Here is a 24666-nt window from a genome sequence, read left to right on the forward strand (position 1 = left end):
GATTGTAGCCCCCGTGTGTGACTTTTACATTCAAGTTCTTTATAAGAGTGGGGTTTTCTTTCCTGCTGGTTCCATCCTCTGGCCCTTTAAGGATGCTTTAAAGTGGGCATTTCCCTCACCCTGAGGCACAGCTATCCAAGAGAAAACCATGGAGGAGATCCTCTCTTTCCCTGGAGGTGTACACAGCACCAAGAGGCCGCTGGGAGCAAGGGACTCAGGCAGAGGCTTCTCAAGTCAGAAGGAAGACCTGCCTGGAGTCAGGCCTTTTTGCAACTTGCAGCCAGCCTCTGAAGAGGAATTTCAGAAAGTCCAGATGTGAGCAGCTACCACCTGCTGAGCTCCCTCCTAGATTCAGTCCTCCCAACAGCCCTCAGAAGGAACTGCCCTCCTAGAGTCACAGGGGCTCAGACAGGCAAGCAACGTGGCCCAGGGTCTGCAGCCAGCAGGACACTGCAGCTGTGCCAGGGCGTCTGTCTCCAAAGCTGAAAACCGTCCTCAGCCCCCTGCCCAAGGTTCCTCCTGCTAGCATGATGAACGTGGCCAGAGAAGAAGCTGCCCTTTCACATCCCCCTCCCAGGATAAAGCAACACTAATAGGAAATCTTTCCTTGTTCAGTTGCATCTGCCTCCTCAAATTCTGGCTCTCCAGTTAGTCCAGAGAACAGCTAGGCTGTGGGCTCTCCTATCTTGTCCTCCTAGCGGGCAGAGACAGGGCAGCCATCTCCCGTCCTTTCCTACCAGGCACAGGCCCACCACTTCCCAGGTGGCACAAGGCCTGGGGGAAGCTGAGTCAAAGGCACCCCAAAGGGAGCTGCTGTTGAAGGCACCTTGACCTCCTTTTTTACCATTTCTAAAGATGAGTGCATGTTACGAGAGCATAAATCCAGGAATGTTTGTAACTCAACTGCATTTGGTTTGATATCATAGGTGAATCACTTATGAACCCATCCCCTGCAGAATAGTAGCTCTTATTAATAGGCTATTAGATCATTGACAGGCTATGATAAAGGCAAAGAGAAAGGATGCAATTGTTTGTGACCGATGACAGATCCCCTACCCCAAGAGGCTTCCTAACCTCTGACCTCAGTTCTTCCCTTCCCAGGTTTGGCTTCATCTTCAACAAGTCTGAGCCTGTGGTTCACAAAGTTGACCTGGAAAGACTGATGCTCCTCAAGACCATTGGCCTGCAGAGGTACGGCTGCATGCCACAGGCCATGGCCCACACCCACCTGGGCGGCTACTTCTTCATCCAGTGCCGACAGGACGGCTCCACTTCAGCCGCACCGCAGCTGCTGATCGACAGCGTCACGGACTCCGTGATTGGCCCCAATGGTGATGTAAGCGGCACCCCACACACATCCCCCGATGGACGCTTCATAGTCAGCGCTGCTGCCACCAGCCCCAAGCTGCACGTGCAGGAGATCACGCTGAGGGGGGAGATCCAGACCCTCTATGACCTGACAATAAGCCAGGGCATCTCCGACGTGGCCTTCCAGCGGTCCTTCACCCAGGGCAATCAGTACTACGTCTACGCCACTCTGGAGACAGAGCCAGCCCTGCTGTTCCTGGAGCTGTCCACAGGGAAGACGGGTGTGCTGAAGAACTTAAAGGAGCCGCCCAGAGGGCCAGCCTGGCCCTGGGGAGGGCCCCGCAGGATCATGAGGGATAGCGGGCTGTTTGGACAGTACCTCCTCACACCAGCCCAAGAGTCGCTGTTTCTCATCAACGGGAGACAAAACACACTGCGGTGTGAGGTGTCGGGCATAAAGAGGGGGACCACGGTGGTATGGGTGGGAGAGGTATGAAGGAGCCCAGAGCAGAGGCCTGGGCCAAGGAGTACTGCCGAGTCCTGACACCACAGCCCCAAGCAGGCGCCCTGTACATTTTTACAGACAAAAGCAAAAACCTGTATTCGCTTTGTGGTTCAACACTGATCTCCTTGCAAGTTTCCTAGTATAAGGTATGCGCTGCTAACAAGATTGGGGTTTTTTTGTTAGGAAGTATGATTTATGCCTTGAGCTACGACAAGAACACATGCTGCTGTGTAAAGGAATCATTTGTGTGCCCAGCTACACACACCATGTTACCTGGGGACGCCGTGGAACCAAGAGCTGCCGCTTTCCAGGCTGACACTTCTGTCGGTTGCCTTCACGTAGTCATTCTCCTTTACCGCCAGATCCAGCCAGGCTTCACCCTGTTGGAGTGGCCTGAAACCAGGCCTGGAAACGCGGGCTCACCAGGAGCAGGGCTTTCCCTCCCGGCATGAAAGCCACAGCTGCCCTCGCTCTGGACCTTATTTTTCTCCTTCGCAGCTGCTTCTTGCTTTTCTTTCCATTTGACTTGTATGCCTGAGGGAGAGCCAACAAGACTTATTGCATCTTGGGGGATGGGGAAATCACTCACTTTATTTTGGAAATTTTGATCGAAAAATAATTTTTTATAATCTCAAATGCTAGTAAGCAGAAAGACGCTCTCCGAAGGTCCAGCTATATTCTGTCCTGCCTTAGGCCAAGTCTCTCAGAGTCACCACCCCACTTCCCACAGCCAGAAGGAAGGACAATGGTCATCAAAGAGTAATGGTCTTCTACACCATTGGCACCCCCAAGTGCAGACCAGGCCACCCCATGGGTAAAGACTGTGTTCTGGGTTGGGACCCCAAGAGACCAGGACAAACCCTGCGTGCCTGCTTTTCACCACTAATGGGGGACATTTTATTAGCCAGGTCCAGTGGCCCAGATTCAGGGCAGACTGGGCTTACCTGTCAAAGTGTGGGTGGCCTGCAGAACAGTGTCCTCCAGGCTCAACAGAGAAACCCCAAGGACACAAGTGGGGTCCAGGAGGGTTCCTTAGGCTATCCGTTTTAGAAACTGATTCCTTCTCTGCCTGTGTCCCTTGCCCTCAGCTCTGGTGCCCCTGTCCCCACATCATCACGGCACAGAGAGCACAGTTCAGTGTTTTCTTACACACGGGACCCCTCTCCCCAGTAACACACACCCCAAAACTCAGAAGGATGCGGGCTGGCACTGCTGTGTTATTCCCAATTGTCTCAGGCTGTGGTGGGCTCTCAGGCTGGCATCAAAGAAGTGTAACCCTCCCAGCCCTGTGAAGACAGCCTGTGTCCAAGGATCTTAGCAGGGAAGAGGCTGCGTTGGATTCTCAGAACACCCCTTTCCCCTCGCTCACTTGGATGCTTTCTAGCTTAAGTCATCATTTTTCAAGCCACCTGGGGTTGGGAGAGACACCTTAGCTAGTTTACCCACCTTCACCTGCCAACACAGCCACGAGGTCCCCTGCTGCTGATGGACGGCCCCTTTTGGGGAAAGGAAGACATAGGGTGGGTCTCACTCTAAATACACACACCTCCTTTTCACTCCCACCTGACTGCCCAACCCACCTGCCCCCAGTTTCCTGAGGTCAGCCAGTCTCCTGGAATGTCCCATGTACCTTGGCCCACCAAATGCTCATTCCCTACAACTCCCAGGAGTGTGCCTAGACGTGAACATTCATATTTTAGATTTTTTTAAGGTAAAATATGTAGATATATGTTAAGGAAACTGACCCTAAAAACCTAATATTCAGTTTCACAATAGCTGAGGTGGGTGGATATCGCAGCTCATCCTTTCTTTTTATTCCTGCCTATTTTGACACATTTCCTTCCAAACTCCCAGTTTTATCACCAAAATTCTTCAGCTTTCATGAACTCCTCCCTTAAAGTCTTCTAAATTGTGGCACCCTCTGTCAGAAAAAGAAGTCTCAGAGCCTACCTGAGGAAGAGCCCACCCGACCCCGAACACTGTCCCCTCTGGGTCACAGGATTCCTAAGTCAAAGACCAATCCAAACTGGCCTCCTAAACTGGGAGTGACTTCCGCGGCATCTGCTCCTTTTCCGCTGTTCCTTCCCCTTGTCGGTGTAGCTGAACAGCAGATCTGCCTCTCCTTGTCCTCATTGTGCAGTCATGGGGGACGGTCGGCTTAGGTCTCACTGCCAGCACGCCAGACACGATGGAATTGGAGCAGGAAATCACAGGCCTGAAAACTTTAAAACTTGCAAGTTCACAAAGGCAGGAGAGTAAATGTTTTTCCAGCAGTGCAATCAAGAGAACTGCTCAGGTGGGAGGCAGGGGAAAGGCTGGCCGGAACCCCACCTGCCCTTCCTCCCACGCTTCAGCCCCAGAAGACGCTCATGGAACACAGTTTGAAAGCCACTGGTGTAAGAAGTCATCACAAGAGGTGGGTCTTGAAGTAAACCCGGGCGGCGATCCTTCTGATGAACACAAAAGGTCAACTGCTACTATTTCACATTATTGAAAAAGAATTCATTTCACCAAAAGAATCACCAAAAAGCCACTTACATAAGGAACTCACTCTTTCAAAATTACTGAATTTTGAAATAGAGTTAAGTTCACAAAAAGCATAGATTTTTTTTTTTCAGAATAACAAACACACAAGTAATCTACACCTGTGGTGACATTAAGAATTTGAAATGGAAGCCCTCATTCTCCTCCTGAGCAAGTGAACAAAACCCCACGTGGAGGTGTGGGTCCAAAAGCCAGCCCAGCCATCCACAGATTGAGGGTAGGAAGAGGGGTTTGTCTGCTTCTAGAGGATTGCATGGACTTTCTGCACAGTGGGCCCGGTCGTGAACCACATGCATCGTGGCAAATGCCGGCCTCGGCAGCCTGGACCCAGCAAGCCCTGCCTGGGGCTGGCCCAGGCTTCTTTCTTAAGTCTCCAAGTCATTCAAGGTTTCTGCTACTTCCCCCAAGCCCCTGGATGTAGCCGGAAGAGCCCTGTAAAGTCTTGTTTGGGCCAACCACTGACATCAAGCTGCAGGGACTCTGATCCAGAGGCAGCCTCACCAGAGACAGAAGCTCAGGCCCTCCAGTTCCCACTCCCATCCCAGCCGTCTCCCCATCTCCTGGCTCCCCTGTGCAGAAAAGGGCTCTGAACTCCAGGTAGGTGCCCTGAAGGACAGCTGTCCACCCCCAAATAAAGCAGACAACTGCCTCCTGCCCGAGGGAATTGTAACTGCTGAGTCTTCATTTAGGAAAGCAGCCTGGAGTCGGCTTTAGGTGGCCACAACTTCTTGTTTTCTGTTGACCAATAATCTGTGACCTAAAGGAGACTTCAGAACTGAGATGTGAAACAGATTCATTCTGGATATATTTTTCTACAAGGGGCTTAAAAAGTAATCAATTCATTTTTCACATCGTGTTTCATTCAAATACCAGGGATGCTGAACCATCTTCATTACCAAATCCCGCAGCTCGCTCTCTCTGGTCCTCCTCTGCAGAAGCAAGCCTCCGGGAGAGACGACACTGCTCCTTCCTCCCTCCGACACATCCACCAAGCTACCTCACTTTCTCCTCCCTGCACCCAGCACCGCCAGAATGCTGCCCCCATGCCAGGAGGCCAGACAGGTGACGTAGGATGACAGCAGTTCTGGCATGAAGTCCTTTGCCATCCTCCCCCACCCAGGACCTCAGATCCCATTCCAAGTGTAATCAGAACCCATTGGGACACAGCCCCTTGCCACCCAGAATCACACCCCCCAAATCCTAGTTCACAGCCCTTCTGAGTTATGTGACCAAGACTAGAGAGAACTCAGAATTGTCCAGAAAACTGGATATTGTCAGGCAGGAACTGTCAGACAGGAACAGAGACCATGACATCTCAGCCAAGCCTCATCCCTTAGAGGGCCCGAGCTGGACCCCTGTCCATTCCTATTTTATTCTCTGCCTTTCCTGCTCCCTTCCTATGCCTCGGGCCTCCCGCTCAGGGGCCACTCTACAGCCCCTACAATTCAAGGGGCAACTGACCTTACTGTGACACCAGCCCCCTATGGGCTTTACCCACACTGCTTCCTTGCTTTAGGGTACGAGTGAGAAGTCACTCATGGGGCCGGATGCTGCTATTTGCTCCCAGAAGGGCATGTAGGCAAAGCAGTTTTGTTCAAGAAAGTCACTAGCTGCCTTGGTTTCTCTCCAAAATCATAGAGTCATAGGACAGAGAGGCTAACAGATTCAAGGGAAAAAATATATAGTGCCTATCCTCAAGGTGTGACTGCAAGACCCCAAACACCTGGTGGAATGCAACCCGCTTCCTACCTTTGTCTACACCAGATTACCTGCCAAGTTACTTAAGGATCTGAGCATCTTATGTGGGCCTGCAGGCTTTAGGCACCAGCCGCCCCACAGACACCCAGAGCCCAGCACGCATGGTCTCATGCCTCCTTTGGAGCTCTGGGCAGTGAGTGGGAATTTAGCCAAACATGATGTGTGAAATTATGGAAAATGTGGGGAGAGTGGGGATTAACCTCCAAAATTCACAGTGAGGTTACTTTAGCTAGCACCAGTGTTGAGCATGTACCTTGTTTTTTTTCTGACAAAGCCACAATTTATGCACCCCAGATTTCCAAGCTCACCTTGACTAATATGGGACCATCCCTTTCCCCTGTGGCCCCAGAGAACACCGGTCATGCCCTAGAGGGCTTAGCCTGCACTCCACAGAGCAATAACTGTTGACTCGCCCCTACTGCAACCCTGGTGATACATGGCTCTCCACATGTCACCATGGCAGGATCGGAGAATTCTGCACTTTGGAGGCACTCTCTTCAAGATCAGGGCTTTGTTTCTGAGGAAGGGCAATGAGTTCTTGACTGGTTATGGGGCCCGAGAGCTCTCAAATGAGAACATTCCTAAATCTAAACCTTTATCCACTGCCCACATGGCATTTGCCGTGGGTTGTTGGTCCCTTGCTACTTAAGCTCTTCAGAGAGGTGAGGGACAACAGGTCGGCAAGCTGCCCACACCAGACCCACAGCTCACCCCCCGTGGCACCCCCGTGGCCTGCACCCTCACGGCCCAGCTCCTGGGGTGGGCCAGCCCTTCCCCCTTCCTGGTCTGGCCCCCTCACACCCTACCTTTCTCCCACACCCCTGCTGCTCATGCTTTCTGAAGGCCATGTGAGATGATCTAAAAGCAGAACTGGGCATGGAGTTTTGCTGCAGTGGTCACACACACTGTTTTATGCTATCGTGTAGCTGAATGACCCTCAAGATATGAAGTCACACCCACCATTTGTCCCATTAAGATTCTCGTCATCTCCCACCTCAGAAAACTTTCAGATCTCTTATGTCAAGGCAGATTACATTATTTTGAGCAGTTGTGTAGACTCCAAAATATATTTTCTGTAATCACTGGTATTTCTCAAAAGGCCTCCTGTAATTACTATACATGTGAATTTTTCCTTATTTATAAAATATATATAAATTATTTTTAATACATCAACTTTAGTAGAAATTTGTACCAACACAGTAACTGTATGTGGCATTTGAAATGAGTTTGTGTTTCCTTTGACGTGTGACACAGTATTGAACACACCGTGTATTTGCAGTACCACTTGATATGAAGACGATTCACAAATTAGCATAAAGTGTTGTCATTGTAAATGCTCTTTTTCTGAGGATTTTACAATAAAACTTGAGAAAAGTTACCTTGTTCTGGTCCCAGTCTGTTCACAGTTGTCACAGCGAGAACTGGTTCAGGCAGGACCACTCAGAGCCTTTCTCCGCCTTCTCCATCACCACTGGGTTCAGGACGATCAAGGTGAAATGGGCCCTGCTCTGGCCCCATCCAAAGAGCTGCTGGACAAAGGCAGGCGCCGGAACCCAGAAGTCTCTCTTCCCCATGTTCAAGTGTCAGCTCCCAAAACGCACAACCAACATCTGGCTCAAAACTTCTCATCATCTGCCCTGGCAGACCCCAGACTCTAATCCATTCTTTTTTCTCTCTCTCTTCTTCTCCCCAAAGCCCCCCAGTACATAGTTGTATATTCTAGTTGTAGGTCCTTCTAGTTGTGGCATGTGGGACGCCACCTCAGCATGGCCTGATGAGTGGTGCCATATCCACACCCAGGATCCAAACTGGCGAAACCCTGGGCCACTGAAGCGGAGAGCGCAAACGCAGCCACTCGGCCATGGGGCGAGCCCCCTCTAATCCATTCTTGACTCCAGTCACTCTTGGTTCTAAATGGGGCAGACTTTTCAGCAAGAATGTCATATGTATAAAGAGCTCAGTAATCACCAAGATACAAATGTGGAGCACCTGCTATGCCAGCACGGTGCTAGGTATGGGGGATGGAGGGCTGGACAAAGGAGACATAGTCCCTGCCCTTGGTGAGCCTCAAGTTCACTGACTATGAGTGCAGGTTCTCCAGAGAAACCAACCAATAGGGTAGGTGGGTGTGTGTGAGGATATAGGTTGATGATGGATAAGGGTATAGATACAGACATGGAGAGAGAAAGAGGGAGAGGGAGAGATTTATTTTAAGGAATAGGCTCATGCAGTTGTGGAGGCTGGCAAGTCCACAGTCTGCAGGGTGGGCTGGCAGACTGGAGACCAGGGAAGAGCTGATGCTGCAGTTTGAGTTCAAAGTCAGTTTGCTGGCAGAATTGCCTCTCCTTCCAGGGAGGCTGGACTTCTCTTAAGGCCTTCCACTGATTGGATGAGGCCCACCTACACTATGGAGAGTAATCTGATTTACTCAAAGTATATTGATTTAAATGTTAATCTCATTAATAAAAAATACTTTCACAGAATCATCTAGAATAGTGTTTGACCAAATATCTATCTAGATACCATGGCCTAGCCAAGTTGACACATAAAATTAACTAACATGATGACATAAACAAGATGTTGCTCCCCTCTCTCCTGGGGGAGTAACCTGCTGTGTGCAGGGCCCTTTGATAAGCACTTAATAAGCACCTGTTTTAAACTTTACCAAACCCCAACAAGGCAGGTGGGGCTGTTATCTCCATTTTATAGAAGAGGAAACTGAGGCTCAGAGCAACAGAGCCAGGACTCACATTCAAGTCTGTATGGCAAGAATACATGCTCTTAAGCGCTAAACCTGCTGTCTGCGATACCCACCTCAACAAAATGCCTGAACTACGGCTGCTCCAGCCTCGCTTCCTTGCAGATCCCCCGGACAGCACAGGCCACATTTGGTAGGGGATCTGCCCTACTCTCACTTCCATCTCAAGAAAGCCAACTGCCCGGACCAGCCCTCAAGATTTGGGGTCTGGCCAGTCCCCTTGAACAGGAGGAAATGCATCTGATTAGAACCCAAAATCTCTTGGTAGAAAGCAGACAGCAGGAGTCAGTTTGCTCACGGCCCAAAGAGTCTGGGTTCATCCTCGCACACACTCCAGATATCCCCTTTCTGCTCACGAGCCCCAGGATGGCAGGTGTTGGGATTGGGGGTGAGCAGGCAGCAAAGGTGCAGCCTGCCACAAGACCCGCCCCAAACAGGGGGCAGAAGCTTCCACCCTTTTCAGTGTTCCACCCATTCCCTCCTAACCAGGCCAAAGAAAGCCACTTAGAGAGAAGTGTTTGGGCCCAGCCCCCACATGCCCAGGTCTGGAGATCTGGGAGGAGGGCAGACTCCTCGGCTCGGCTCTGCCCATAGCTAGACAGAATACCGTCACAGCCTTTGCAATGTACCCACTCTCATCTTCAACCATCATCTCCCAAAGACCATCTCTGTACCCAGGTCCTGCCCACAAGGAGCCCACAGTCTGCAGGAGTGAAACAGACCCAAGAAGAGTCATTGGCACACCGGATCACTGAGGGGGTGTGCAGGGGGCTTGGTGAGGAAAGGCCCTCTGGGTGAAGTGGTGTGGAAGTCAGCGGGAAGGCCCGAGTGAAGAACAGTGGGGTGAGAGCCTGCTTGCCAATGGGAATAGCAAAAGCAAAGGGCTAACGTGAAGGAACAGCAGGAATGTTGGTTCTGCAGGCATGACAGCTATGTGGAGGAGGTCGCTGCACACAGTGAGCCCAAGGTGGAAGGGCTGCATGATGGGGTGCCATGTTGTTACAGAGATAGAGAGTATTCTTTGGGCTCTGGGGAGCATCTTCCCAAACAGGGCACTGGGGCTCAGAGTGTCCAGACTAAGTGGAAGAAGGAAAGAGAGATGCTACCAAGAACAGTGACCTTGTCTGCTAGCCTGCATCCAGGACCCAAATGTCTCAAAGCTAGAGCACCCAGCTACCATAGCCTGGGATCACTCTACTCAAGGGGAGGCTGTCTTAGGGAGCCAGGAAAGGCTATCAGAGAAAAGACAGAGAAAGCAGATGCCCCCAGGGGAGGCAGGCAGAAGCTGACAGATGGCCATGGCATGGTTCCTTTCCTATGAGCACAGAGCCCTGGGATTCTCAGGAGCTTCTATCTGGGACTATGGGGGCAGGAGATGGGTAGGAAAGGGGTGTCCAAACAAGCTGGGGGTGCACAGGGTGAGGCAGGGGCACATCCAGACAAGGATGGAGAATGGGGTCCCAGGAGGGAGGAGAATGTCCACACAGAAGAGAGGGAACTGAGAAATAGAGGGTATATAGGCCCCAGGGAGTGCTGAGAAGAGAAGACTAAGACGGGCCTAGAGTACAAATAGCCCAATATGCAGAGAGCTGGTGGGCCATGAAGAAAGATTGAAGGGCAGCTAGCAGATGGTCCCAGAGCCACAATTCTCTATTAGCCAGGGCTGGCTACGCCTGGATCTAAGATTAATATCAAAGTTTTTTAAATTAAATATTATTTATGCAATAAGTAGTACATTACATTATCTTCAAGTCTAGACCAGTATCATGTTTATGTTTACAAAGATATCATCTTTATCTGTCCAAGGAAAATTAGTTTCTTTAGCATCCACTTCTCCAAGGCCATTGGCCATCAGAGTTCATCTCTTCGAGCCAGAGTTTCCTGCCAAAGTGAAACCCAGTACCAGACAGCAGCTGTTGGTCAGCAGTGACCAGCAGAACCGCCGGGCAGGGGCTGAGCAGTCCAGGATGACGGGATGAGAAGTGACAATCAATAGGGCCCACGCTGCGTGCAGTGGGCAGAATGCACCCCCTAGACAGGCCAATAACGGGGAGCCTTTCAGCATCCCTGGGGCACAAGAAAGAATATGACTCACAGAGGTCATGTTGAACCCCAAAAGGAGCCACAGCCCTGTGCTCACACCAACCAGGCTTTCTGAAAACCCCAGGAAATCCAAATCAGCACTTGCTGATGTACTGCTAGGTAACCACACAAATATTCTTCAGGATATAAGAGAACTTGCGCTGTATATTCTCATTTTTGTAGAATACTAGGGGGAAAATAGGCCCAAATGTTAATCACTGAATTCTGGGATTATAAGCGAATCTGATTTTCTTCTATTTTTTTTTTTTCTAAAATTTCTACAATGAGCTGTTGCATCACTTTTGTATTAAGAAGAGAAATCTGACATGGACGCCCACTCATGAGTCACACAGGTACAAGGCAGAGAGCAGTGGTTGCACATCCTCTCTTCCTCCCTTTGGGGCAGGCAAGGACGAGGACTCACGTCTTTGGCGAGTGGAGGCTCTATGAGGGAGACTCATCTCCCAGCAACGACAGAAATGAACCTGCCGAATCCTTCCCATGCAACTGAAGAAGAGAAACAAAACAGATGAGAGCTGACAGAAAGACAATGGAATCACTCCTACCATCCAGCCAGAAATTCTCCTGTGGACCACCTCCATATACACGCGTCATCATTTCCCGCCTCAGGAACTTCCCGCCCTGAGCAGATTCGATTACTCAGAACAGTTCTGCCATTGAAAATACTGGATAAAATTTTTTATAAGAGAACACCTTCTTAAACTTCAAGGTGATGAGAAGAGAGTGAGGAAATCAGTGAGCACCAGAGATGGAAGCAGAGCCGCGAGGCTGCTCTTTTCCCCAGAGAACTTGTCTACCCAGGCAAACTCAGGCTTTCCTTCCAACAGTGCCACAGGGAAACAGTCAGGACCCGCTCAAGGCAGGAGTCTAACAGGACACCCTCTCCCCCAGAAAAGCTGGGGCCTCAAAGGGCTGCCCCTAAGGCCAAGGGTAACTAGAAGCCAACAAGCTTATCCCCACCCCAGCCCCAGGGAACTTCAAGGAAAGTGGCCGAGAGCAGGCGGAAAAGTCCCTGAGAGGTCATCATCACGTGTGCAGACCAAACTCAAATCACCCACCTGGTTCAAAAAACCTCACATTTAGTTTAAAGATGTCTCAGCATTACTTAAAGTGGGTAAGATCATCACAGTACGAAAATAATAATTTCAAAGGCCTTTGAGACATGATAGTTTGCTCATCCCTAGTAAGTCATATTAAGAGCTCAAAGAACCACAAAAGAAATATTAACCTTCACCTGGTAGTTTTATTGCTAACAATATTATTAGAGTAATACATCTATTATATGTACTATAATAATGATGTATTATTATTAATATTATTTGCGTTGCTATTTTTAAGCTGTCTTATGTACGTCTCAGGATAAAGCAAATAAGAAATAGTATCAATCAGGAAAGGACAGATTTTGCTGCAATAATGATGAACTGCAGACCCCAGGTGACCTAAAACAACAGAGATGTATTTCCTGCACATGCTGTACATCCAGTAAATAATGCAGATAATATTAATAATAATATATGCTACCCATTTTGTATGGAGGAAACTGGATAAATGGTACATGGGGCCTCTCTGTATTATTTCTTACATTTCTTGTAAGAACGTATTTCATACATTTCTTTCATGTGAATCTACAATTATCTCAAAATTTAAAAAATTCTAAAACCTGCAGGCCCAGACGGTGTGGCCAGTGAATTCTATCAAACATTTAAGGAAGCTGTAACACCAATTTTGCACAAACCCTTCCAGAGAATAGAAAGAAAACAAAAAAATTCCAACTCATTTCATGATGCTGCAATAACTCTTTTATACCAAAACCCAACGAGATTAGTTCGAGAAAGGGAAAATTACAAGCCTATTTTACTCATAATATAGATACAAAAATCCTAAATAAAATATCAGCAAACTGAATCCAGCAATTTAGAAAAAGGCTAATGCATCTTGACCTAGTTGGATTGATCCCAGAAGGCCAAAGCTGATTTAACATTAGGAAAAAATAACTGATGTAATTTACCACATCATCGGATTGAAGGAGGAAAAATATACAAGCATTTCAAGAGATGTAGAAAAGGCACTGAAAAAATTCTAAATTCATTCATATTCATAGTTTCCTCTTTGCAAAATAGAAACAGAAAGAAACTTTCTTCATTATTAGAGTTGAAGATCTACAGCAAACATTCTTCATGGTAAAACATTAAAAGTGCTCCCTTTTAGATAGGGAACAAGACAAAGATGCCACTATTGCTGCTTCAATTCAGCCCTGAATGCTGTGGTCCTAGCCAGATCAATAAGACAAGAAATAGATGCAAAAAGTATAAGGATTTGAAAGAAAGAAACAAGATTATAGGATTATGTAGGTATAAAATTAAAATGACTGTACATGATACATTATTAAAATTAATGAAAGCTTAGTAAGGTTACTAAATAAAAAAATTAGTGCAATAAAATCAATTCTATTTCTACATGCCAACACAAACAATAAAAATGAAATTTATTCTTTTGAAAGATATCATTTACAATAGCATAACAAAAAGTACCCAGGAATAAAATCCACAAAGATATGTAAGATCCCTCTGAAGAGAGCTCTAAATGAGAGACATTAAATGCATTAAATGGAGATGCAACACGTTGGTGGATTGGAAGATTTAATAATACAATGACGATAATTTTCCCCAAACTGATCTATAGAATAATTACAATCTCAATCACAATTTCAAGCGGTGATTTTGGTAAGCTGGTTCTAAAATTTATATAGAAGTTTGAAAGACCACAAATGGCTAAGAAACTCTTGAATTAAAAAAGGCTAGCAGGACTTGCCCTATCAAATAACAAGAATTAATACAAAAGTATAGTAACTAAGACAGTGTGGAAGTGAGCAAGATTAGACAAACAGATCATGGAACTGAATAAAGGAATCAGAAATAGATATATGCAGACAAGGAAATTTTATATATAGCACAGGTAGCACTGCAAATTGGTGGGGAAAAGATGAAACTTTTTCAATAAATGGTGCTTGGTCAACTGGGTATCTATAAGGGAAAAAAATGGACCCCTAACTTACCCCATATGCAAAAATCATTTTCAGCACATTTTAAAAAGTAACATTTAAAGGAAAATAAAGAATACTTTTATGACCTTGAAGTAGGAAAGAATTTCTTAAACAAGTTACTAAACAAAAAGATCAATAAGCTTGACTACATTAAATAATTTATACTCTTCATAAAAAGTAAAAGGGCAGGGCTTCAAGTGGAAGAAGACACTCTCTACTCATATAACCGTCAAAGGACTAATATCCAAAATATATAAAGAACTCCCACAGATCAATAAGAAAAAGACTTACAGATCCAATAGAAAACTTGGAAAAAGACTTGAAAAAGCACTTCAAAAAAGGAAATCCAGAGAGCCAATAAACGTATAGAAAGATGCGCACTCACATTAGTAATCAAGTAATGCAAAGGTATTTGAGTTACAAATACATTCCAATCCAATTAGCAAAAATTAAAATAACAACAGATGATAGTGACTCTGCAGAGCAACAGGAGCACTCCCCCAGGCTGGTAGAGCGTGCACTGGTGCAGCCACTTTGACAAATGGTTTGGCATTATCTTCAACAGTTGAAGATGTGTATAACCTATGCCCCAGCAGTTCTACTCCTAGATATATACACAATAGAAACCCACGCCCACGTGCACCAGGATGCATGTTCATCAGTAGTCATGGCAGCATTGGTTGTAATAGCAAAACTGGAAATTTCACAAAACATGCCATTTCGGTATTATTTCTGTATTATGTTAGGTCTTACATTAAAATATTTGTTAAAAGACTTCTGTTTCTGGCAATATAGTGAACCATGTTACCAAGAAAAAAAATCCATTACCATCTGGAAATGCTGGAGAAAATATAACAAATACTCTTAAATGCACAACTGAAGAAAACAGAAACTATCAAAAAGATAAATCAGAAGAGAAATTATGTGCAAACTGGGCCTTGGGTTTTGATACACAAGTAGAAAGAGAGAGAAAATCTTGGACCCAAGCAAGGTGAGGAATTGTAAACGGGACTCTTGAATAAATGTGCGATATTCAAAGGGGTACATCCTCAAGGAGAGTGGGCTCTAGGGAGAAGTTTACCCATCGCTTCAGAGAACCAGGAAAAAATCTGCCTCTGTATCTGGAGGGAGAAAAAGCCTCCCTTAAGAATTCCGAACCATGGACCTACTGCATTTGTAGATCTGGAGTCCAAATTCAGACCATCTTTGTGGTTCAGGAGCCCCCGAAGTGAGAAATAGGCTTAAAATTGTCATTGGGCCAGCAGTCCCACTGGGTCATCTCACAGAAGCAAATACAAAACCACTCTTGAGGGACATGCTGTGAAACCAGGCCATACGAGATTCTCAAAGATAAACCTATGTTTAATATGAGCCCAAAATAAAAAATTACTAAACTACATGAGGAAATCCCAGCATGAACAAGAGTCAGCAAGCATAAGAAAGAGCAGTATAAACCCACAAGAACTTCAGCTACTAAAATGATCTGATAGAAAACATGTTAAAAAGAATTAAAATCAAAAGGAGGAATTGAAAATCACAAGAGAAAAAAATAGGCTGTGAAAAAAGATCAGGCAGAGATTTAAAAAAAAAAGAGCCAAGTGGAACCTCTATAAATGAAAAATATAGACAAAGAAATGGAAAGTTCAACAAATACATTAAAGAGCAAATTAGAATTGAGAGCTAGAGTAGTTCAGAATGTAACACAAAGAGATAAAGAGATGGGAAATATAAAAGAGATTCAAATATATAATAGATAATATGAAAATATCAACACATCTAATAGGATGTAAAAAACTGTGAGATTGGACAAAGGCAACATTCAGCAATAATGGCTAAGAAGTGATGAAATACAGGAGTCAGCAGACTCACCGCTGAGCAGGAAAAATAAAAATAAATGCACACTTGTGGTAAAAGAGCAGATCACCAAAGGGAGGATCTGAAAAGTAACCAAAGAGAAACAGATAGTCAGTCTGCCTTCCAAAGGAACAGCTTTCAAACAGACCGGCTTCTCAACAGCATCAGGAAAATACAGAAAACAATGGAACAATGTCTTTACAGTGCTTAGAGAAAATACCAGCTGACCTACAATTATCACAGGAAAAACTGCTAAAGCATGTACTTCCAGAAGACTGAAATGAAACTGGGAAGAAAGGAAAGGAATTCAAGAAACTGGTAAATAAGTATATATGTCTAAATAAGTAAAACTAAGAATTATCAAGTGGAGAGACCTAAAACCGAAGAGGAATTAAAATGCTGGACAACTATCATACATCAGCTGGGAGAGGAGCAATCCAATTAAAGCATCTAAAGCCCTTTGATTGCTCAGGAGGTAGAAAGGGATTTTTTGGCTTTGAAATTGAATGTAAAATTTCCAAACCAATAGACAGAGTGAAAGAGAATTAATACACTCAAAAAAAATACACCTCTATGTCAATCAAATAGAAGCAAAAAATGAGGGAAAATAAGTAGCAAAGAAATAGCAGGATAAATAAAAACGACAAAATAAGATGCTAGAAATAAATCCCCATGACAGTAATCACAATGGAAGAAACTTACCAATTAAAAGACAGAGATTGTTAGATTAAATTTTAGGAATATAATTTTGCTCTATGTTATTTGTAAGAGAAACTTGTAAGACCCAAGCACACATAAAGATACAAATAATGGATCGGAAAACCCAAATGTCCATCAATTGATGAGTGAGTAAACATTGCATGGTACATCCATACAATGAAATGTTGTTCAGCCATTAGAAGGAATGAAGTACTGATTCATGCTGCAACGTGGATGAACCTTGAGAACATTAGACTTAGGTGAAAGAAGCCAGCCACAAAAGGCCGCATATTGTATGATTCCGATCATATGAGCTGCCCAGAATAAGCAAATCCATTGAGACAGAGAATAGATTTGTGGTTGCCAGAGCACAGGGGAGGGGAAAATGGAGAGCGACAGCTAGTGGGTACAGTGTTTCCTTTGGGGTAGATGAAAACGTTTTGGAAATCGATAGCAGTGATGGTTGCACAGCTGTGCAAACACACTATAACCACTTGACCGCACGCTTTAAAGGATAGATTTTATATACAAGAATTATATCTCAATTAAAACACACATCAATAAAAATGTTAAATAATGGATTAGAAACATAAGCCAAATACAAATTTTTTTTAAAACTGTTCTGGTCATATTAACACCTGACCATAGACAGGGGTACAACAGGGATAAAGAGAGTTACTAAAAATAAAAGTAACGACTCACCAGGCAGATAAAACAGATTCTGAAAACAAAGCCTCAACATATATAAAATAAATTTGCTGGTGTTACCAGGAGGAACTGACGACTCTACCATCACGTCAGGAGATTTTAACATAGCTCTCTCAATATTTGTCTCAAGCAAACCGAAATTGATAGGATATGGAACATTTGAACCACACAATAAATAAATTTGATCCATTGATGAATACAGAACCTTGCAATTAGAGAAAACAATCTTTTCAAACTCATGGGAAACTATATAAATAACTGGCCATGTACTAGGTACAACATCACAAAAAAATTTTCCAGTACCACAGAATCAAAATCATAAAACATGTTCTCTGACCACAGTACAATAAAACAGAAATCAATAACAGAAAAGATAACCAATGAATCTCTATGCCTTTGGAGACTCAAATGTGTAATTGTAAATAATTCATAAGTCAAAGAAGAATTCATAATGGAAATTAGAAAATATTTCAAATTAAATTATTAGAGATTCATCTATATATATTATTTGGTATATATATTAGAGATATATATCAGAACTTGTATGATACAGATAATGCAATAGAGGGAAATAGGTATGTTAGAAAAAAATAAAAGGCTAAACATCAGAGATCTGAGCATTCAACTCAAGAAACTAGGAAAACAACAGCAAAGTAAACTCAAAGAAAATATAAGGTAAAAAATAGGGTAAGAGCAGAATTTTTTTTTTTCAGGAAGATTAGCCGTGAGCTAACATCTACTGCCAATCCTCCTCTTTTTGCTGAGGAAGACTGGCCCTGAGCTAACATCCATGCCTATCTTCCTCTACTTTATATGTGGGATGCCTACCACAGCATGGCATGCCAAGCGGTGCCATGTCCGCACCCAGGATCCAAATCGGCAAACCCCAGGCCACCGAAGCGGAACGTGCAAATTTAACCACTGCACCACCAGCCTAGCCCCCCAGAAACTTTTTAAATAGAAAACAAATGATAAAAAGGATTCATAAAACCAAAAGCTGGTTCTTTGCAAAAACTAATAAAAGAGCAAACTCACAGCAAGACAGAAAGAGTATAAATAATATCAGGAATGAAAAAGAAGATATAGTTGTCACAGATTTAGCAGAGATTATTTTTAAAACATAATGGATTACTATGAACAACTTTATACAATCCATATGAAAACTTAAATGAAATAGACCATTTCCTAGAAAAAAGGTTTGCCAAAATGAACTCAAGAAGAAATGGAAAACCTGAATAAGCTTATACATGAAAGTAAATCAATGGTTAATCTACTCACAAAAACAAAACCAAAAACACCCGTCCCAGACAGTTTAAGAGGCAATTCTATCGTATACAAAATGTTTCAGAAAATAGAAGAGAAGGGAAAGCTCCTCAATTCATTTTATGATGCTAGTAAAGGCTTAAAACAAATGCCAGATAAGAACAGTAAAAGAACTGAAAATAATGGGCCAATCTCACTTATGAACAATAGACAGAAAAATTCTAAGTAAAATGCTAGAAAATCAGCCTCTACAACACAATACCTCATGACCAAGAAGAGCATAGCCCAGCAATGCAAGTGCAGATAAATTCTAATCTACTAATGTAATTCACTACATTAACACATTAAAGAAGAAAAATCTGTGACCACCTTAGTAAATACAGAAAAAGCTTGATAACATTCCACATCCACTCATGATTTAAAAAAAAAAAAAAAAAACTCAGCAAATCGGGAATAGAAGAGAACTCCCTTAGGAAATAAATCCATCTTGAGAATTGTCTCTAGAAACGCCCTTTGGGTGCCATTACTGGCACCTGAAACTGAGTGGGCAAAGGGACCTCCCTGTGTCTACCCGGACGCATTTAATCATGGCTGCTGCCCAGGGATTGTTGTGTGTCTTCTCTTTTTCCCTTTCCTGAATAGGAATTCTTCTTTGGCTCCAACCTGCTCTTGCTTCACCAGTGGTCATTTGCTGGGGGCAGGTGGGTGGGGAGAGTGGCAGGATTTGTCTTTTGAGTTCACAGATCACCAGTGACATGGAACTACATCAAGACTTAAAAGATAGGGGGGCCGGCCCCATGGCCAAGTGGTTGGGTTTGTGCGCTCTGCTGCGGTGGCCCAGGGTTTTGCTGGTTCAGATCCTGGGCGGGGAGATGACACCGCTCATCAAGCCGTGCTGAGGCGGCGTCCCACATAGCACAACCAGAAGGAGCTACAACTAGAACATACAACTATGTACTGGGGGGTTTGGGGGAGGAGAAAAAAAAAGAAGAAAATTGGCAACAGATGTTAGGTCAGAGGCAATCTTGAAAAAAAACAAAACGGCTTAAAGGGAAGCCTGCACATCACCTGGAGATCTCCTGGAATTCGATCTGGAGGTAGCAATCAGATGTGACTGGGGTGTGTCCCTTGGGGAGAGGTATGATGTTACATGCGTGTGAAGAAGATTGAAATGGATATTTAGTGAAGAGAAGGGCAGACTGTGGCAAAAACTGCCCGGCCCCTCACAAACATCATTTCTTCTTCTTTCTGGGCACCCAGACAGACTACAGAATCCAGCCTCCTTTCACAGTTACGTGTGGCCTTATACCTGAGTCCTGGCCACCGGAAAGCAGGCCTAAGTGCTGTGTGCCACTTCAGGCTTGACCCATGAAATGCTCCCACGCTTGCCCCTCCATGTTCCTTCCACTCCCACGGGGCCCTTGGAAGCCACCTGTTGGAAAAAGCCTGGGCCCTTTGTGCGATTACTTAGAGAACTGGCCGCCCAACAGAAATACATGAGTTGAAAGTTAATTGAGCAAGAAATAAACTTATTTCGTCACAGACGCTAGATTTTAAGGCCTGTTATAGCAGCTAATATTATCTTAACTAATAGAGGTAACAAAAACCTACATCATATTTAAGCTGAAATGTCAAACTCATTCCTTTTAGAATCAGCACCAAATCAAGAATGTTCACTGTCTCTCCTCCTTTCCGTATGGTGCTGGAGGCCCTAACAAGTACAGTAATATGATTGATTGATATAGATGGGTGGGCGGGTGGCAGACAGGCATAATATTGAAAAGGAAAAACAAAAAGGTCATTATTTATAGTACATGTAAATATATAGAAAGTCCAAGAGTTTCTAAAGACACACTATTAAGAATAAATAAGAAAATTTGGAATAAATAAGAAAAGTCACTTGTGAGCTTATATAATAGCAACAATTTGGAAATGTAATTTTTAAACAATACATAATTTATAATAGCACAAAAAATACAAGACACCAAAGAATAAATCTAACCCAAAGGTATGCAAGGTATGTTTTATAGAGAAAATTATGTTTATAAAAGACATAATGATGATATATGTTATGTTCGTGATTAGGAATACCCAATATCCCAAAGACAAAAGTTCTCCCCCAAAATTAATCATAGATTTCATGTAATTCCAATCAAATTCCAATGAGGCCAAAACAATGAAGACAATTTAGGGGGTAGGATGGAATGGTTGGGTTGATCTCATTAGATAAGATTTCTTATAAAGCTGTAGTAATTAAAACAGTCGTATTGCTGTAGGGATGAATAAATACACAATGGAACTGAGTAGAAAGCCCAGAAACAGACCTGCATATACATGGGAGCCAGATACATGCCACAGAGGCAGCATTAAAAACAAATCAGGGAGAAAATATATGCAATTCAATTAGTGGTTCTAAGACAATTAACTATCCATATTAAAATAAGATGAAGCTAGAGCAAAACTATTAAACCTTTAGAGGAAAATATAAAATACCTTCAAAACTCAGAGTAAGAAAGATTTCTTAAACAAGTAACTAAAAACACAAATCATAAAGGAAAAAATAAACATATTTGACTACATTTTCTGTGCAGAGGGACGTGTATTTCTGCTTGCTTGCTTGTATTTGCACAAAGAAATTCAAGAAGGATGCATAAGAAATGAATAACAGTGCTGAAGGGCTGGACTGATTGCCCACAAGAGTGACAGGAAATCATTTCACTTATCCTTACAGTATTGTTGACCATGTGGCTTTATTGTCTATTTAAAAAATAAATTTTTTTAAATCTCTATACATCAACAGATACCATAAGCAAAGTGAAAATACAAACTACAATATGAGGCAAGATGTTTATAGTCATGTAACAAAGCGTTAGTATCCAGACTACCTAAAGAAATTCTTAATAAGAAAAAGACAATCCAGTAAAAACTGGGCAAGGATATGAACATGCAAATCACAGAACCGAAACCTGACAGCCAATAAAAAAATGAAAGGTTACTCAATTTCATTGATAATCAGGGAAATGCTGTTTAAGTTTACAGTGCAATACAGTTTCACCCTCATAAGATTGGCAGTAATTAACACGTCCAATAAAACCCAGTGTTGATGAGCTCCTGGAGAAATAGGGTCTCTCGTACACTTCTGACGCAAGTGCAAATTGGCACCACCACTTTGGAGAGCAATTTGGCAAAATCTAATTAAGTTGAAGATGTGTATATCCTGTAATCCAGCAGTTACATTTCTAAGTATAGACCCTAGAGAGACTCTGGTACATATGCACAAAGAAACATTTAAAGAATGTTCACAGTACCACTGTGTGTAATAAAGAAAAATTGGAAACAACCTAAATGACCATCAGCAAAAGAACAGATAAATAAATTGTGGTATATTCCCAGAATGGAATGTTAAATGAATAATTAGAGTTACATGCATTAACATGGATAAATCTCAAAAACATAAAGTTGACTTTAAAAGGCAAATTACATAAAGATAAGCACAATACAGCATTTATACAAAGTTTTAAAAACATGGAAAATATTATATTACACATTGTCTGTTGATACATTCATGTGTAGTGATAATACAAAAACACGATAAAGACAACCAAAAAATCCATCTCAGTGGTTACCTCAGGAGGGAGACTGAAGAGAACAGGATAAGGCAAGGGCATGTAAGAGACTTCAGCTATATCTTTAATATCCTTTTGTTTTTTAACGTAAAGAAAATATGGCCAGATATTGACATTTGATCAATCAAAGCAGCGGCTAATGGGTGATGGGCACATCGGGGTGTGCCATGTGCTTCTCTATACTTTTCTATATAATGAGCATATTTTTAAAGTTAGACCCAGACTGTAAATAACTCAAGCATCTTGAGAGAATTCTGTCCTTTAGGCTTCACTATATTTCCTATTTTTAAAAATTAACTCATTGCTATACTTTTTGTTTCTTAAAAAGCAAATAAACAAGTATACATCATAAATTATAATAATCCATTCTTTAATACAAATATGGCTCTGGATGGTGGGTATAATTTTCTAATCTTTTTTTCAATAAACAAAAATTCATTTCAGAATTCCAAAAAGCAAAGAAGAGAGAAAACACAACGAAGTTTCAGTTTCAAGGTGATAAACTAAATCAAGGCTACAGTCTTCTCCTGCAACAAATCCGTAAAAATATTGGTAAAAATCTCTAATAATAAATATACACTTGTGTTCAAAAGAAGAAAGGAAACTCTAGTTGACCACAAAATGTGAGAATCCCTGCAAAAAAGAGAGGAAGAGAAATGAAAAACTGCAGAGGGATGCCATTGGCCAGGAGGAAAAGCAATTCGGGTGCAAAAGAAAAGGAAACTAGTGGCAAAACAGAAGCTGTTTCATGCTCATGGGTTAAGAAACTCAGAGCCAGAGAAGGCCTGGGTCACTAGTGACTAATGGGGACACTGTACCAAGAAGGCAGATGTGACCCTGCACATGCCCACCACCACCCTAAGTGGGCCAAGCATCAGCATGAAGGTGTCTGCCTCCCTGCAGGAGGAGAGAATATGAATGCTTAGGTAAGAGAGATAGGGTGGTATCCCAAATCAGCAGCTAGTGAAAAGGGAACAAGTCTCACCCATGCCCAGAAGATCAACCCCCAAGATATACTTCTCGGCACAAGCAGCAGGGGTGGTCCCCACTCATTCAGACAAATGCACCACGCAGACAGCAGACAGAACTAAGGATGCTCAACTAAAGATCAGTGCACAGTGGTGGATGGCCAAACATCACGACCATGAGAAACAAAATTAGCAAAACAAGAGAGCTAATTCAAAGGAAATAGAGTCAGCAGAGCAGTTGGGACAGGATTTTTTACCATAAGAATATTTTATATGGTTAGAAAAATATGAGGATAGTATGTCCATTAAATAAAAAGAATAGATTATGAAAAAATCACTAGTCTTAATAAAAATTGAACTGTTGATATTGAAAACATTCAACAAAAGGGCTGAGTTGCAGAATGGACACATCTAAAGAATGAATCAGAAGCCACAAACTCTTCCAGAACAGGGCGCCAAGGAATAGAAAGATAGAAACCACATAAGAAAATTAGTGAGGAAAAAGTAGAAGGAAGGGAAAGGGTATCATTCAACCTACCACGGGCTAGTTGACCCCAGTCTCCATAGTGTAGAGCGGGATTAACAGTAACTATCCACTGGGTTGCTGTGATAACGGAATGAGTTAATCCGTGTAAAGCACTTAGGAAAGTGCCTGGCATACAGAAACTGCCCAAGAAGTGGTACCTGCTACTACCAGTAGTAGTAGTAGCACTGAAGGATTTTTTAAGCAAGACACAAAAGCCCAAATTGTAAAAAAAAGCAGAAAAGATAGATTTTAAAAATTCAACTCCATTAACGTGTAAATTCTCTATACAATAAAGAACTTTATAGAGCAAAAACATAAACTCGAGACTGCACGAAGATATTTGCAATGCACTAATTAAAGATTAGAATCTACGATGTACAAAAAATTCCCATAAATCAACAAGAAAAAGACAACCCTATAAAAAATAGGCAACAGATTTAAAAAGGCAGTTCACAGAAAGGAAACTTAAATGACCAATAAATATGAAGTGGTGTTTAACCTAAATAGCAATGGGGAAAGGCATTTAAAACTGCAGTAAAATACCATTTCACTTTTTTTCTATTTATTATTTATTTATTTTTATTGCAGTAACATTGGTTTATAACATTATATACATTTCAGGTGTACATCGTTATGTATTTTGATTTCTGTGTAGATTATATCATGTTCACCACCCAAAGACTAATTACTATCCATTACCACACACAGGTGCCTAATCACCCCTTTCACCATGCTCCCTCCCCACTTCCCCTCTGGTAACCACCAATCTAATCTCTGTCTCTGTGTGTTTGTTTGTCGTTGTTTTTATCTTCTACTTATGAGTGAGATCATACGGTGTTTGACTTTCTCCCTCTGACTTATTTCACTTAGCATAATACCCTCAAGGTCCATCCATGTTGTCACAAATGGCCGGATTTCATCATTTCTTATGGCTGAGTAGTATTCCATTGTGTATAAATACCACATCTTTATCCATTTGTCCCTTGATGGGCACCTAAGTTGC

General features: G+C 43.0%; 1 protein-coding gene across 4 annotated transcripts in view; it reads left to right on the plus strand.

Annotated features, from left to right (window-relative positions):
- FSTL4 (follistatin like 4) overlaps window positions 1-7486 on the plus strand; it is a 399058-nt gene extending 391572 nt beyond the window's left edge. For all 4 annotated transcript variants that reach the window (XM_070517384.1, XM_070517383.1, XM_014856745.3 and 1 more), the window contains one exon: window positions 1102-7486. In XM_070517384.1, the coding sequence (XP_070373485.1) occupies window positions 1102-1804 (703 nt within the window). In that variant the 3' untranslated portion in view covers window positions 1805-7486. The remainder of the gene's footprint in view (window positions 1-1101) is intronic.
- The last annotated feature ends 17180 nt before the right edge of the window (window positions 7487-24666 follow it).

The sequence above is a fragment of the Equus asinus genome, chromosome 9 (assembly GCF_041296235.1).
Source record: "Equus asinus isolate D_3611 breed Donkey chromosome 9, EquAss-T2T_v2, whole genome shotgun sequence".
NCBI lineage: Eukaryota > Metazoa > Chordata > Mammalia > Perissodactyla > Equidae > Equus > Equus asinus.